General features: G+C 31.5%; 1 protein-coding gene across 1 annotated transcript in view; it reads left to right on the top strand.

The window, feature by feature from the left end:
- The window catches only part of LOC131802705 (nipped-B protein-like), a gene marked incomplete at its 3' end in the record, with an annotated part of 84,608 nt that extends 79,662 nt beyond the window's left edge, over nucleotides 1-4,946 (top strand). The window contains 4 exon segments of the mRNA XM_059123126.1: nucleotides 4,069-4,529; nucleotides 4,532-4,647; nucleotides 4,650-4,730; nucleotides 4,788-4,946. Coding sequence (XP_058979109.1) covers nucleotides 4,069-4,529; nucleotides 4,532-4,647; nucleotides 4,650-4,730; nucleotides 4,788-4,946 — 817 coding nt within the window.
- Nucleotides 4,947-14,302: the final 9,356 nt, after the last annotated feature.

Genomic DNA, 14,302 nt, shown 5'->3' on the forward strand with positions numbered 1-14,302 from the left:
TTCCCGAAGGATGATCCTTCCGGGGTGAGAAAGCGATATCAGACGCGATGATTTCAATCGCTTAGGCGTGACTTCTAAGTGATTTGGGGGATAGATTTTGCTTGCTGGGACATTTCTTATTAGAACATATTTATTTGTACACCGTTTTTTCTAATGGAACACAACACATTTGTATTTTATTATTTCCACGAACCGTAAGCGTTTTTATGACATTTGGATATTATAATCCCACTTCTGAAGTAAAAGATTAAAGAGGATAATATGTGAAATCGTATTGTCAGGAATTATATTTTATTAAACATGAACACTTATAGCTTTAATTTATTTTAACGTAACACAAATAAGGTGAAATAAATATGTGATGTGAAAACATAAAAGATTATTAAATAGAATGCGCGTGTGCGCTACGACGTTTGTACAAGAACATTTTCCGCTCATCAGTATCGTCTTCTTCTCTTCGTTTAAATTATGTCGATCTTGCAAGGTTGCAACATGATGTACTCTTACACCATCATACCAAAATATTCTTTGGAACACAGAGAGTAAAGTTATTCGTCCATAAAAGTATGTCCAGCGTTGTAGAGAGGCCATGAAATCATCGGCGGTTCAAATTTCTTTGCCGAATATGCAAAGTGCCAAGCTCGAAAGAGTGGTCACGAGTTGCCGCGTTGCCGGCCCGTAGTTTTAGTCTTTAATGCATAATTTATAAAGCATAATAATTCACAAATCTGGCTTACATAAGTGGCACAATTTTTAGTATAAATGATAACTCGATTGATTAAGCCCCTTTCATCCTTGTGGATGAGACAGATTTGTGAATTATTATGCCTTAAAAACTATGAATTAAAGTTATTCGGCATTTTGTTAATTTTACCTACTTTTTCTTCACGATTTAGATTTCAAGATTTAGTGTTCAACTTTGTATATACGTCCAACTTTTCCTATTTTTTACCTAATGGTGCGGGGAAATTAGCAAGAAGAAGAAATTAAGAAGTCAATGTCTTTTTTACTTGTTTTATGTTCTTTAAAAATATTTTCACTTTGGATTAAATTGATTTGTCTACACCATATAAATTGCAAACCTATGACATTTCCATTTGAAGCCTCCCATCAAATTTCCGCCTTTCATGGATAAATGAAAATGTGTTACCAATAAATGTTCCTTCTTAGTATATATTTTCTGTTATTTGAATGCTTCGCCCACCGAGTCGGTTGACATTTCTGAATCGAAATAAACAGCAGCTACAAAAATTTTCCCGGTCATTGTAACTGCTTTGAAAGGCCTGAACACATTTTCCGGCAATATGACTGTTACTTTTTCTATAAAAAGGTACAAAAGTACACGTATATACAGCGTTATCCAGTCAAATGGGCTACAATTTTGAATTCGTATTTGGAGTGAATTATCACAATTAGTCCAAGCCCTTGTGAAGTTATACGCGTGTAACTAACAACATGCGATGACATGTATATGTTCGCGTTTTTATCGGAATTTCGGGAGTTTTCCACTAAGAATACTAGATTTTTCGAAAGCTATTCTGCTTTCGATTATTGCGTCTTTTCTGGATGATCAACTAATGTGATGAGTTCTATAACTTTGTTGTACCATTTTTTTTTTTTTTGGAAGTGGTTACATGCTAATGAGTTCCTTCATGGGTTCTTTGAATTGTTAAATTTAAATTTGTTGAGTCGTTTCTGTTTTAGCGCGTTAATGGACAATTTTGATGTGATAAGAAAAATATGTAAATCTTTAATATTTGGTTTTAATGTATTAAGTTTCTTTTCAGCATCTTGCGTCATTACAATGGTTAAATTACTTAAATTTACTTAAAATTACTTGTTTACTTTACCTAAATGTGTATCTCGCGTTTGTTCCCGACGCTACAATTGGATGAACAATTGTTTATCTCCAAAAGTATTTGATAGTAGTAAGCCGATAAAAGAGTTTGTGTTTGACAAAATGTTTCAAAACTGAACAGCTACTCTATTCGGGAAAATTATGTATATGTCTGTCAAATAATGCTAATTCAAATTTGTATTTGATTCCTATGCATATTTTGCAAATACAAAGCTAAATCTGCCTTTATGCTTGTCTTGGCTTTGTGTTTGGAAGAATCTCAATGTCTGTTTTCCACAAATCCAAATGTTATGTACATAAATGAAATATCCAACACTGGAAAGAGTTTAAAATGGTTTTTAATAATGGGATCATATAATACAGTTATTAAGCACCGACAAAATATTAACTAAAAGCATTGGTAAAATACAATGACTAATTATTTGTGGAAAAGACATGACAAGTCATTGAGGAAAATCACTCATGGCAAATAATTGGTCAGATCATGTATAAAGTTTGTGAAAAAATCATGGCGGATGTAGCTAAAAGTAACCTATTTTAAATGACTGTCCCTAGGATCCAACTCATGATTTTTTGTCGAATATTTTAAATGCAAGAATATAGAGTTTACATACATATCAAGTACGAATCAAAGTCTAACTGTTAGTATCAACATAACAGATATAACAGAGAAGTACCATGCAGGGTTGTCAGATTTTTTCTACTGCCATTGCCAATCAATAAAAGTTTGTGTCAAAATTTACACTGCATCTAGTTTTTTTTATAATTTCTTTTATCTAAATATAACTTATTATTTAAATCTATTTGAGATCAATTGTGACTGTTTTCTGTTTTATTTTATTTCAGTTTCATTTATGTTGTTTTCAGTTTCATAGTTAAAATATTCATTTCACTTTATAAATCTCGGACAACCTAAATTATAATAGGGCAATCTGAATTATGATAATTGTACACACCTTAAAGTTCCGATAATTTTTGGATTTGTCAATGGCAGTTCTCAGTTCATCTATAACTTCTTCAATTTTTAGTTTTTGTGCTTATCTATTTCAAATTGAACCAAGTATTTACACCAAAAAAATGTAATTTTCTACAAATCGCCGACGAATTCTATAACCCGCAAAAACACCATGTCGCCAAATTAAAAATTAGGTCGCTTTATAAATCGCCACATATGGCAACTCTGATACCATGTAACTATTGCAGCTATGGGCAGCCTCGGACGAAAAAGTATAAATAGTTACTATTGGCATAGACAAATGAAGATATAGACCAGGGATGCACAAAATGAACATTGCGCTTGTGTGTGTGAGAGAAACTAAAGAGCACGTAAACAAAATCTCCCTTTTGTTTTATGTTAGCAAAATTATTAAAAAACGTTAAAGATTACCCCAAAATATTCATATTTTCCTACAAAAGCTATCTACAATTTGTTTTTTTAATGTTAACTGAACGACAATGCGTGCATCCCCCACGCATGTCTACATTCGTTGAAGTCTCATTAACGACTGAGACCACCGCAAACGTACTAATTTGTGCATCTATATTATAGACAACGAAATGCTCTCAGCGTTTAATTTCGAAAAATCGGATCAGCAGATGTCGTCTATATCGTTTCAGGGGTTTGAGTGAGAATATTGAAGTCACTTAATTCTAGAACGTTAAAAATAACAAAAACTGTAGAATAGTTGTCAGTTGAAAATTGTTCTATAATAAAAGAAATGTGAAAACTACGTTATGACATCGAAAAATTCGGGAATAATCAAGTGAAATTCTTGAAAAACGATCAAATGTGTGCCTTGAGGCATGACGATAGAAACAGTAGTTTGCTATTGTAAATGTACATACTACCGCATTTATTAGGATTAGAAGCGTCGCAGAAGAGGCATCTTAAAAAGGGAGTGAGTGACTCACTTCCAAATATTTGCAGGAAGTAACTAAATTTTTCAATAACAGAAACTACATTATACTCACTCAATGCTAAGAAATGTCAAAACTGGTGCATTCAGTTAGAACTGTGAACGTCCCTAGTACGAATCGTGTCGTATGAATGTGTAAACTCTTTTACTTTAATCTAAAAACGAACGATGTTACTCAAATGCTTCTAAGAACATTGCAAAATAAAGAACAATAACAAATCTTATACATGTATATTTTGTCAATGTGTATATTTGTTAATGAAAAATAAAAAAATTGTTTTTTATATATTTTAGGAAACGAGAAAGTGATGTGTTACCTACCGCTTTAAATGATTTCTTATACACACTTTTGCGATCAACTAAACCCCAAAGAAGAGCGTTAGTCCAAACAGTCACCAAACAATTTGATGATCAGAAAACAACACTTCGTCAAATGCTGTACATAGCAGACAATTTAGCTTATTTCCCGTACGTCGTCCAGGACGAGCCTCTGTACTTAATTCATCAAATTGATTTGCTAATATCTATGGCTGGAACCAATATATTGGCAACATTTAAAGAATGCTTAAAGCCAAGTGAAAGGACTCACGATATTCTAGAGGATGACGATGACGAAGAAGATCCGGAAATACTATTTAAGAGACTTCCGGAAGATACACTTGAAATACAAAGATGCATAACATCTGCCCAAGCTTGTATGTTACTATTAATTTTGAAAGAACACCTGAAAGATATGTATAGCATAACTGATAGTAAATATCTCGATATTCGCCGTCAGAAACAAAAATTCACGAAAAAGCTGTTACGCGTAAGAACGTCCCAGATTTTAATCCAATTACAACAATAGATGTTATAAGGAAACAACATGAACAAAATATTCATTGGATTCAGAAGAAATACACACAAATCTTCTTAATGACCAAGAAAAAATGGATATTGTTCTCAAATACCTAGATGTACGTATAATACTTGTATTTGTGTACTAGCAAAATCTATAAATGTATATATTTTAGTTTAAGCAACTTATGTTGAAATTAGATCCAGAAGATGTAGAATCAGATGAGGAACTACGAGAGAAATCTAAACTTAATGCAGTTATTAAACCCGATTCGTCCCCAATATCTGCAGTAAATTCTAAAGAAGGGAACGGAGCTGAATTAAGGAAAAAGACAGTGACAAAAAATTTTCTTCTGTTTATCTTCCAACTTAAATACACAAAATGTTAATTTTCCTGAAGCAACGCATTCTCCAATAAGGTAAATATATTAGGCAATATTTATTAAATCATTATTACTATGCGATATTTTTTATCCTGACGATGATTTCACAGGTTAAGGAATAAGAAATGTTGCAGTCAATAATATTTTTATCACAACAATTAAGTTACTGAGAGTAAATACTAGTTGTTTTTATTCTCTAGAGGGAATATATTTTAAACATGTACAGAAAAAACACCAACAAGAAAACAGCTATTCCGCAAACTCAAAGTGTTTACTGAGCAAATTTCTCTTGTAGAAATGCATAGGTTTACAGCATATTTGTTCAAGTATGCACCCCAGCTTTTGGTCTCGTATTCTTTGTCATGGTCTCGTATTCTTTGTCAAAAAACCAATTTTTACGAATAAATTTTTTTTAAAATTATGCAAATCGGTCCAGCCGTTCTCAACTGATTCCATTACCAACGTACAACAATTGATATATATATATATATATATATATATATATATATATATATATATATATATATATATAGATTAAAAGTAGACGTGGCCAGCTCCCCAGCGCTCAAATAAATACTTAAGACTGGATGGAAGGTCAACAGTATCTCATATAATAATTGTCAAGCCGATGTCTTTATATAAGATTTTAGATGAATCGAAATAGTCGGCGTAAATGTAGGCGTGGTCAATATTTTTTTCTCTAAAAAAACTAACTCGGGCTATGACGAACGTTTGTACAAAAATTATGCAAATCGATCCAGCCGTTCTCAACTGATTCCATTACCAACGTACAACAATTGATATATATATATAGATATATATATATATATATATATATATATATATATATATATATATATATATATATATATATATATATATATATATATATATATATATATATATATATATATATATATATATACATATATATATATATATATATATATATATATATATATACATATATATTTTACGCCCTTTTTTAATTACCTGAAATCCTAATATTTGCCATAATCATGAAGATATCTGTTCCACAGTTAGTATATGACGTAATCTTGACTCTCCCTCCAACATTAGGTATATATTTGTGGTCAGAGGTACTGCCCACACCTACTTCTTTAAATCTGTATGTAAAAAATTTAAAAAAAGTATAGTAACACATTAGTTAAGAACGGCTGGGCGATTTGACTCAAATCTGTTGGTTATTTGTAATTACAGTGGAAACGTTTTCATGAAAGAAAACGTTGAAAAAAACCTCTATAAAAATCGCGGGACTGAAAAAATTGACTTATATGTTGATATGGAGTTTTGTGTAGAATTGTTTCAAAATGCCTTTTGGAATTTAAAATTCTTATTTGAAAAAAATCGAAAAAATCGAAAAAAGTTTGCATATCTTCTATACATGCTGTTATATGGTTGACAAACCAAAATTTTCAATTTTGACTAAAAATACTTTTCAAAGCATTAATAATCTCAACGTACTTTTAAATTGAGGCTATGCCTAATGGGGAACCAATAGTAGCCAGATATTTCCGGTATTGATTTCACAATACCGAAAACGAAAAAAAAGTTACAGATAATTCGGTAGAAATTGTAACAAAAACATGCAAATGACGATTTTTTTGTTGTATTATTATACCTAAACGGAACAGATATATTCTAACTTACTAGGAATATTGTAGTTCAAAGATTAAACTAAATATTTCGCCTTTATTGCGATTACAACGTACGCCCGCAACACAGACAGATATAGTTTAATCGACTGGTAAAAACTAAATACCTTATAACACGATCTTCTAAAAGTTACGAATTCTAAAATTACTTTTGACTTGGAAAATATTGCTAAGTCCTTTATAATACTGATAATTGAGAATTGAAAATTTAATTAAATACGATGATATAACGAATATAAAGAGGTACTGGGGAATACAAAATAAATCATAAAGTGGACTTTTGTTGTAATTTTCTGACAAATGATTTATAACTTCAAAAATGATTTGAACCCTTCAAATACATAAAATTTAAAGCCCATTTGGTGAAATGAGAACAAATATGTAACTTTTGTAACATCAATAATCTTAAGAATAATATGTGCTTAGACTGAAAGACGCATATTAAATTTGGTGACCTCTATCGTAATTGCAAATGGTGAATGAAGAGGCTCACGGACATAATTTAATCAACAAAGATTTCAAACTTTTTAACATACTTTATGGGGTCCCTAACTTTTATAAATCGATGAAACTTTAATTTTGATAGTTAAATTAAAGTCATATTGCCAGAATTTCAATTTAGGAATTACTATCGATTCTGAAGTCCAAAACTGCAAGAAATTGACTAGATATGGAAATAATCCATCAAATGAGAACTTAAAATGCAAGATTCATTGGTACTGCAATCAGTGAAATACCGAATATGAAGAGCACTGTTATAAGCGGACTATAGAAAATAGTGGAGCAAATAGAAAATTTAGAAAGAGGATTTATATCCTCGGAAAATGTAACGTGTAACATGTAACGTTATACGGTGACTGTGCGCTATCGTCAGTAATTACACTGCGGATTATTACACTTGGAAAATTGTTTGGTTAATAGATAAAAATCCCTTAAAGGGGTTTCGGGTCAAACGTTTTTAGGGTCCATTTTATATAGCAAAAAAGTTCACAAAAGTTACAATAGAGTTTCAAATTTGATACAGTCCAGGGTGTCATGAAGTATCAGTTGTACAAAATATGTTTCAGGTCGGTCTAAATTGATGTAGTCCCTCAAATGATGTAGCCCCTTTCAAATTCCTCAAATGTAGGTAATTTGAGATTTTAGGAAGAACAACACATTCTTTCAAATAATTATAAGAATAGGACCATGCTTTGGTATAACCCTTATATGAAAGACATCCCGCTGATTTCCGCTATTTCCAGCGACTTGGTGCCATTTTCAATTGATCTTATCTTCTAAGGGGGTAGAAGACCTCTTCGTGGTAAATTATTTTGATTATATTTTCGATCGATTGGCTTAAAATGTGTGTTTAGGCTAATTTGGGGGGTAGAGGGCTATTAAAAAAAGTTAATTTGAATACATATCATCAATTTTTCAATTAAAACAATGCACTAAAGACTAAAACTACGGGCCGGCAACGCGGACCGGGCCAGATATATATATATATATATATATATATATATATATATATATATAGATAATATATCTATATATATATAATAAATCAATTGCTGTTTGTTGTAACGGAATCAGTTGAAAACGGCTGGACCGATTTGCATAATTTTTGTACAAACGTTCGTCATACCCCGAGTTAGGTTTTTAAAGAAAAAAAATATTGACCACGCCTCCTTTTACGCCCACTATTACGATTTATCTAAAATCTTTATATTTGTCAAAATAGTGCTGTTGGCTTTCCATCCAACCCTAAGTATTTATTTAAGGGCTAAGGAACGCGCCTACTTTTAAGTCTATTTCTCTATATGTAAAGAAAGTTGTGTTAATTACTACGCTTATAACATAAAGACCGCCGGTCTGATTTTAACGATTCAGACAAATTCGGAATTGCCTCTTGGCAGAAAAGAATAAAATCTAAAAAAAATCGCTTAAATGTGAAATTTGAACATTTTCATTTTGACTTTTAAAATGTACAATAGTAATGTTTTATATTGCATATTTTTTGGAATTCTAATATGATGTGTAGGTTTTTTTGGGTAGTATAAAGCCACAACGAATAAAACTGTTATTTATAGATTTTATGTATTTATTCGTATTACCCAATAATACATAAAATCTATAAATAACAGTTTTATCCGTTGTCGCTTTATGTGAAAATTCTAAAATTGGGAAAATCGACATTTTCAATGGAATCGAATTTCAAAAGAATAGTACATTCTACCGACAAACTCGTAAGTACTTTAAAATTTGCCGCAAAAAAATTAGCGAACCAGTTGAAGATTGTTTTTCTTTTTTCTATATTGAAGTGTACAGTTTTTATTGTTTTGAATTCTGAAGGAATAATATTAAAAACGAAATGAGGGCGCATGCGGTGTTAAATGCTTTCTACTCCAGGACCTACATCGTGCTTCAGCTGGAAGATGCGAACACATTTAAACAAACAAAAATGACCGAAAAAAACGTTATGGGGTTCATTTCAAAAAGGTGGACCTGCTTCTTTCAAATGACAATAAATTGTCAAATGAGAACACAAATGCAAAATCAGCCAAATACCGACTATAAAGGACGCAAAATAGAAATTCTTCCTAAACATTCAAGATACCTTTATCGCTTTGACAGGTCATGATATGGGTCATAACCCCCGCTAACGGAACAACCCGATTTCAAGTATATTCTACATTTTAACCATATTTTCGTATTAATTTTAGCTTATGTTGATAATTTAAGAAGAAACCATCTTTGCAAAAAATGATCACGTTTTGGTATCACCATCATATGATTTAAGTTATTTTCGGGGTCTTGGCTACTTTTTTCACGTTTTTTGGCCCTTACATCTTTGTTTTCTAGGGGGAAGAAAACCTCTTATAAAATTTTTATTTTTCGGAAAAGGGCGCATCTTAGTCTTGAGGCTACCTGGGGTGAAAAACCCTGGAGTAGAAAATCATCTTACGGATAAGTATAGTCCCCACATTAGTATTTCCCCAAGTCCACTTTCCCAACCAATGTGTGGTCAGAAAAGAAAATTTGGTATTCTATTGAATTTATAACCCCAAGAGAATATTGGTTGGGAACGTAGGTTTGGGATGTACGTCTATATGAAATAAACTCCGAAATTTCAATCTGGGACTCATTCAGTCGGAAATTGTGGCAGAAACATGAAAAAAATACGAAATTATAAAGTAACTTTATTGAATCTCCACCGCACAATTTAAATGAAAAACATTAATGCCCATCTTACGGTAATCGAGCAAAAGAGTAATTTTTGGCTATTCTGACAACATTCCTCCTTCAAGTATGAGGTGGACAAAACTAAATACCACGCAGTACGGGATTTTAAACGTTGGAAATACAAATTTCAAGTTATATTTCATTTGAATGCTTTTTACAATATCAAAAATTGAGCTGAATTTTCACATGTGGCTATTATAGATGTTCTTTATCATAAAGGTATTTACCACTCAAATTTGAGCGTATAGCTGAAAAATAAGATCAGGCTATTCAAAATATCTAAAACCGACGGTAATTATTTTGCCATGAATATTAATTTATATTTATGTCATACTCATTCAGTCATTATATCAAGTCATTACATTATAATCAAAATTGTGCCGCCTACATAAGTCATATCTGTGATTGAATATTGACCACGCCCACTATTTTTATTTATCTAAAATCCTTATTTTGTCAAAATATTGAAGATATCGATTTGAAAATTATTATACGTGGTACTGTTGTCCTCCCATCCACCCTAAGTATTTATTTGGGAGCTGAGGAACTAACCACACCTACTTTTTAATCTAAATATATCAATATGTGTAAAATAAAGTTGTGTTAGTTACTACGCTTATGCTTCAAGAACCGATTATCTGATTTTAACGATTCAGACAAATTCTAAATGGTCTCTTGACAGAAAGGATAATATCCAAAAAATTGCGTAAAAATGTGAAATTTTAAAATTTTCATTTTGACTTTTGAAATGTACAATAGTAATGTTATATTTGCATGATTTTTTTCCATTTTGACTTGGTATTTTCGAATGTACATTTGTAGTGTTTTTTTTAATTCTAATATATGTAGTCTTTTGGAGAGTATAAAGGGACAAAACAGTTATTTATGGATTTTTATATTTATTGGGAAGTGGAATTATACCAATAATCATTTCAGAAGATAATTGGCTATGAACCAAAAAATCAAATTTTAATTACTTTTTAAAACACTAAAAAATCACGAAAAAGCAATCTCATTGCAAAAAATATAAATCGGGAACAAATGAAAAACAAATTAATGGAATCGAATTTCAAAATAATACAACATTATATTGGCAAACTTCGTAAGGACCATCAAACATTTGCGGTAAAAAAAATCAGCGAACAAGTTGAAGGTTTTTTCTTTTTTTTAATCTATACATGTAAAAGTCTATTGTTGTTCGTCGGTAATGGAATCAGCTGAGAACGGCTGAACCGATTTGAATAATATTTTGTACAAACGTTCGTCATACCCCGAGTTAGGCTTTTAAAGAAAAATTGACCACGCTTACTTCCACTTGATTTATCTAAAATCCTTATATTTGTAAAATAATGAAAATATCGATATGAAATTATTACACGAGATACTGTTGACTTTCCATACAACACTAAGTATTTATTTGGGGGCCGAGGAATTGACCAGGCCTACTATTTAATCTATATATATACAAATCAGTTGTTGTTCGTTTGTAATTGAATCAGTTCGTACTACCCTACTATCCTACGTCCAAATTTGAAACAATTCCGGTGAATAATGTAGCTAAAATCATCAAAATATATATCGGGAGGTACCGCTAAATGTTGGCTATACGAAGACGTGGACCTGCACAGACAATTTTCTGTCATAGGCTGTAGTATCCATTACAAACTACAAATACCAAATTTGAAACAATTCCGGTTAATAATGTCGCTGAAATCATTAAAATAACGCATATCTGGATTACCGTTATATGGGGCTATACGAATACGTGGACCTGTATAGACAATTTTCTGTCTTAGGCTGTATTATCCATTATGAACTTCAAATACTAAATTTGAAATTTGAAATGCGTTGAATAATATCGCTAAAATCATGAAATACCGAATATCGGGAGGTACCGTATATGGTGGCTATACGAAGACGTAGGGTGCAGTATCCGATACGAACTAGAAATACCAAATTTGAAACAATTCCGGTGAATAATATCGCTAAAATAATTAAAATACCGCATATCTGGAGATACCTTTATATGGGGATTGGTAAACGAATACGTGGAGCTGAATAAACAATTTTCTGTCGTAGGCTGTAGTATCCATTACGAACTTCGAATACCAAATTTGAAAATAATCCGAAGAATAATGTCGCTAAAATCATCAAAATACCCAATGTCGGGAGGTATCGTTATAGGGGGGGCTATACGAAGACGTTGACCTACACAGACAATTTTGTGTCACGGGCCGGCAACGCGGACCGGGCCAGCTAGTATATATATATATATATATATATATATATATATATATAGATATATCTATATATATATATATATATATATATATATATATATATATATATATATATATATATATATATATATATCCGGCCGTACTTTTACTTTAGTCTTTAAAGCATAATAAATCACAGATCTGACTTATGTAGGCGGCACAATTTGATTATAAGTAATGACTTGATTATGTAATTACTCCATGACTAAATATAATTAATATTCATGGCAAAAATTATATTATTACCGTCGGTTTTAGATATTTTGAATACCCTGATCTTATTTTTCAGCTATAGGCTTTAATTTGAGTGTTAAATATCTATATGATAAAGAACATCTATAATAGCCCCATGTGAAAATTCAGCTCAATTTTTGATGTTGTAAAAAGCATTCAAATGAGCTATAATTTGAAACTTGTATTTCCAACGTTTAAAATCCCGTACTGCGTGGTATTCAGTTTTGTCCACCTCATACTTGAAGGCAGACTTTTGTCAGAATAGCCAAAAAATTACTCTTTTGCTCCGATTACCGTAAGATTGTTTGTCATTTAATTTTGCGGTGGAGATCCAATAAAGTTGCTTTATAATTTCGTATTTTTTTTCATGTTTCTGCCACAATTTCCGACTGAATGAGTCCCAGATTGACATTTCGGAGTTTATTTCATACCAAAACGTGATAATTTTTTGCAAAGATGGTTTCTTCTTAAATTATCACATAAGCTAAAATTAGTACAAAAATATGGTTAAATGTAGAATATACTTGAAATCGGGTTGTTCCGTTATCAGGGTTATGATCCATATCATGACCTGGCAAAGCGATTAATGGTATCTTGAATGTTTAGGTAGAATTTCTATTTTGCGTTCTTTATAGTCGGTATTTGACTATTGGTTCGCTGATTTTTTTTGCGGCAAATTTTTAAAGGTCCTTACGAAGTTTGTCGGTAGAATGTACTATTATTTTGAAATTCGATTCCATTGAAAAATTTTCGATTTTTCCCGATCTTAGAATTTTATTGGGTATTACGAATAAATACATAAAATCTATAAATAACAGTTTTATCCGTTGTGGCTTTATACTACCCAAAAAAAAAACCTACACATCATATTAGAATTCCAAAAAAAAACACTACAAATGTACATTCGAAAATAGTAAGTCAAAATGGAAAAAAATATGCAATATAAAACATTACTATTGTACATTTTAAAAGTCAAAATGAAAATGTTCAAATTTCACATTTTTACGCGATTTTTTTTGGATTTTATTTTTTTTGCCAAGAGGCATTCCAAATTTGTCTAAATCGTTAAAATCACACCGGCGGTCTTTATGTTATAACACAACTTTCTTACATATAGAGAGATAGATTTAAAAGTAGGCGCGTTCCTCAGCCCCTAAATAAGTACTTAGGGTTGGATGGAAAGCCAACAGCATCTTGTGTAATAATTCTCAAACCGATATCTTCACTATTTTGGCAAATATAAAGATTTTAGGTAAATCGTAATAGTGTAATAGTTGCCGGCCCGTATTTTAGTCTTTAATGCTTATTATATCCCCCACCTTGGAAAGGAAGGTATATTAACTTTTTCATTCCGTTTGTAACATCCCTAAATATTCGTCATAGACTCCGTCTGTATGTCTGTTTATTTAAATTACGATACAGCCCACATTATTTGACGTAGAGCTTCAAAATTTAGCAGAACAATTTGTACTGTGTATAGGATGGTTGGTATTGAAAATGGTCCACTTTTGGTATAGTCCCCATATAACCGTACCTCTCGAAATTCGTTATTTTGACAATTTTTGTCACATTTCTCCTCGGATTTGTCCGCGTTGCCGGCCCGTAGTTTTAGTCTTTAATGCAAATTTAGCATAGCATAATATTTCACAAATCTAGCTCATAAAGTGAACAAATTTTAATATAATATTGATTCGACTAATCAAAATAATTTCTGAATAGTCAAAGTTAATTACGCTTTTACACCCCTTACCATAGCACCTCAAATTGCGCATTAGAGTCCCAAAAAGTCTATGTTCTTGTTCATAGTAAAATTCAATGCGATTAAACAATACCCGTTGTTGTCCGCCAATCGTTAAACATCACTATAGATCGGCGGGCCTGGGACTACATGGGG

Source organism: Musca domestica, unplaced genomic scaffold (assembly GCF_030504385.1).
Source record: "Musca domestica strain aabys unplaced genomic scaffold, Musca_domestica.polishedcontigs.V.1.1 224, whole genome shotgun sequence".
Lineage (NCBI taxonomy): Eukaryota > Metazoa > Arthropoda > Insecta > Diptera > Muscidae > Musca > Musca domestica.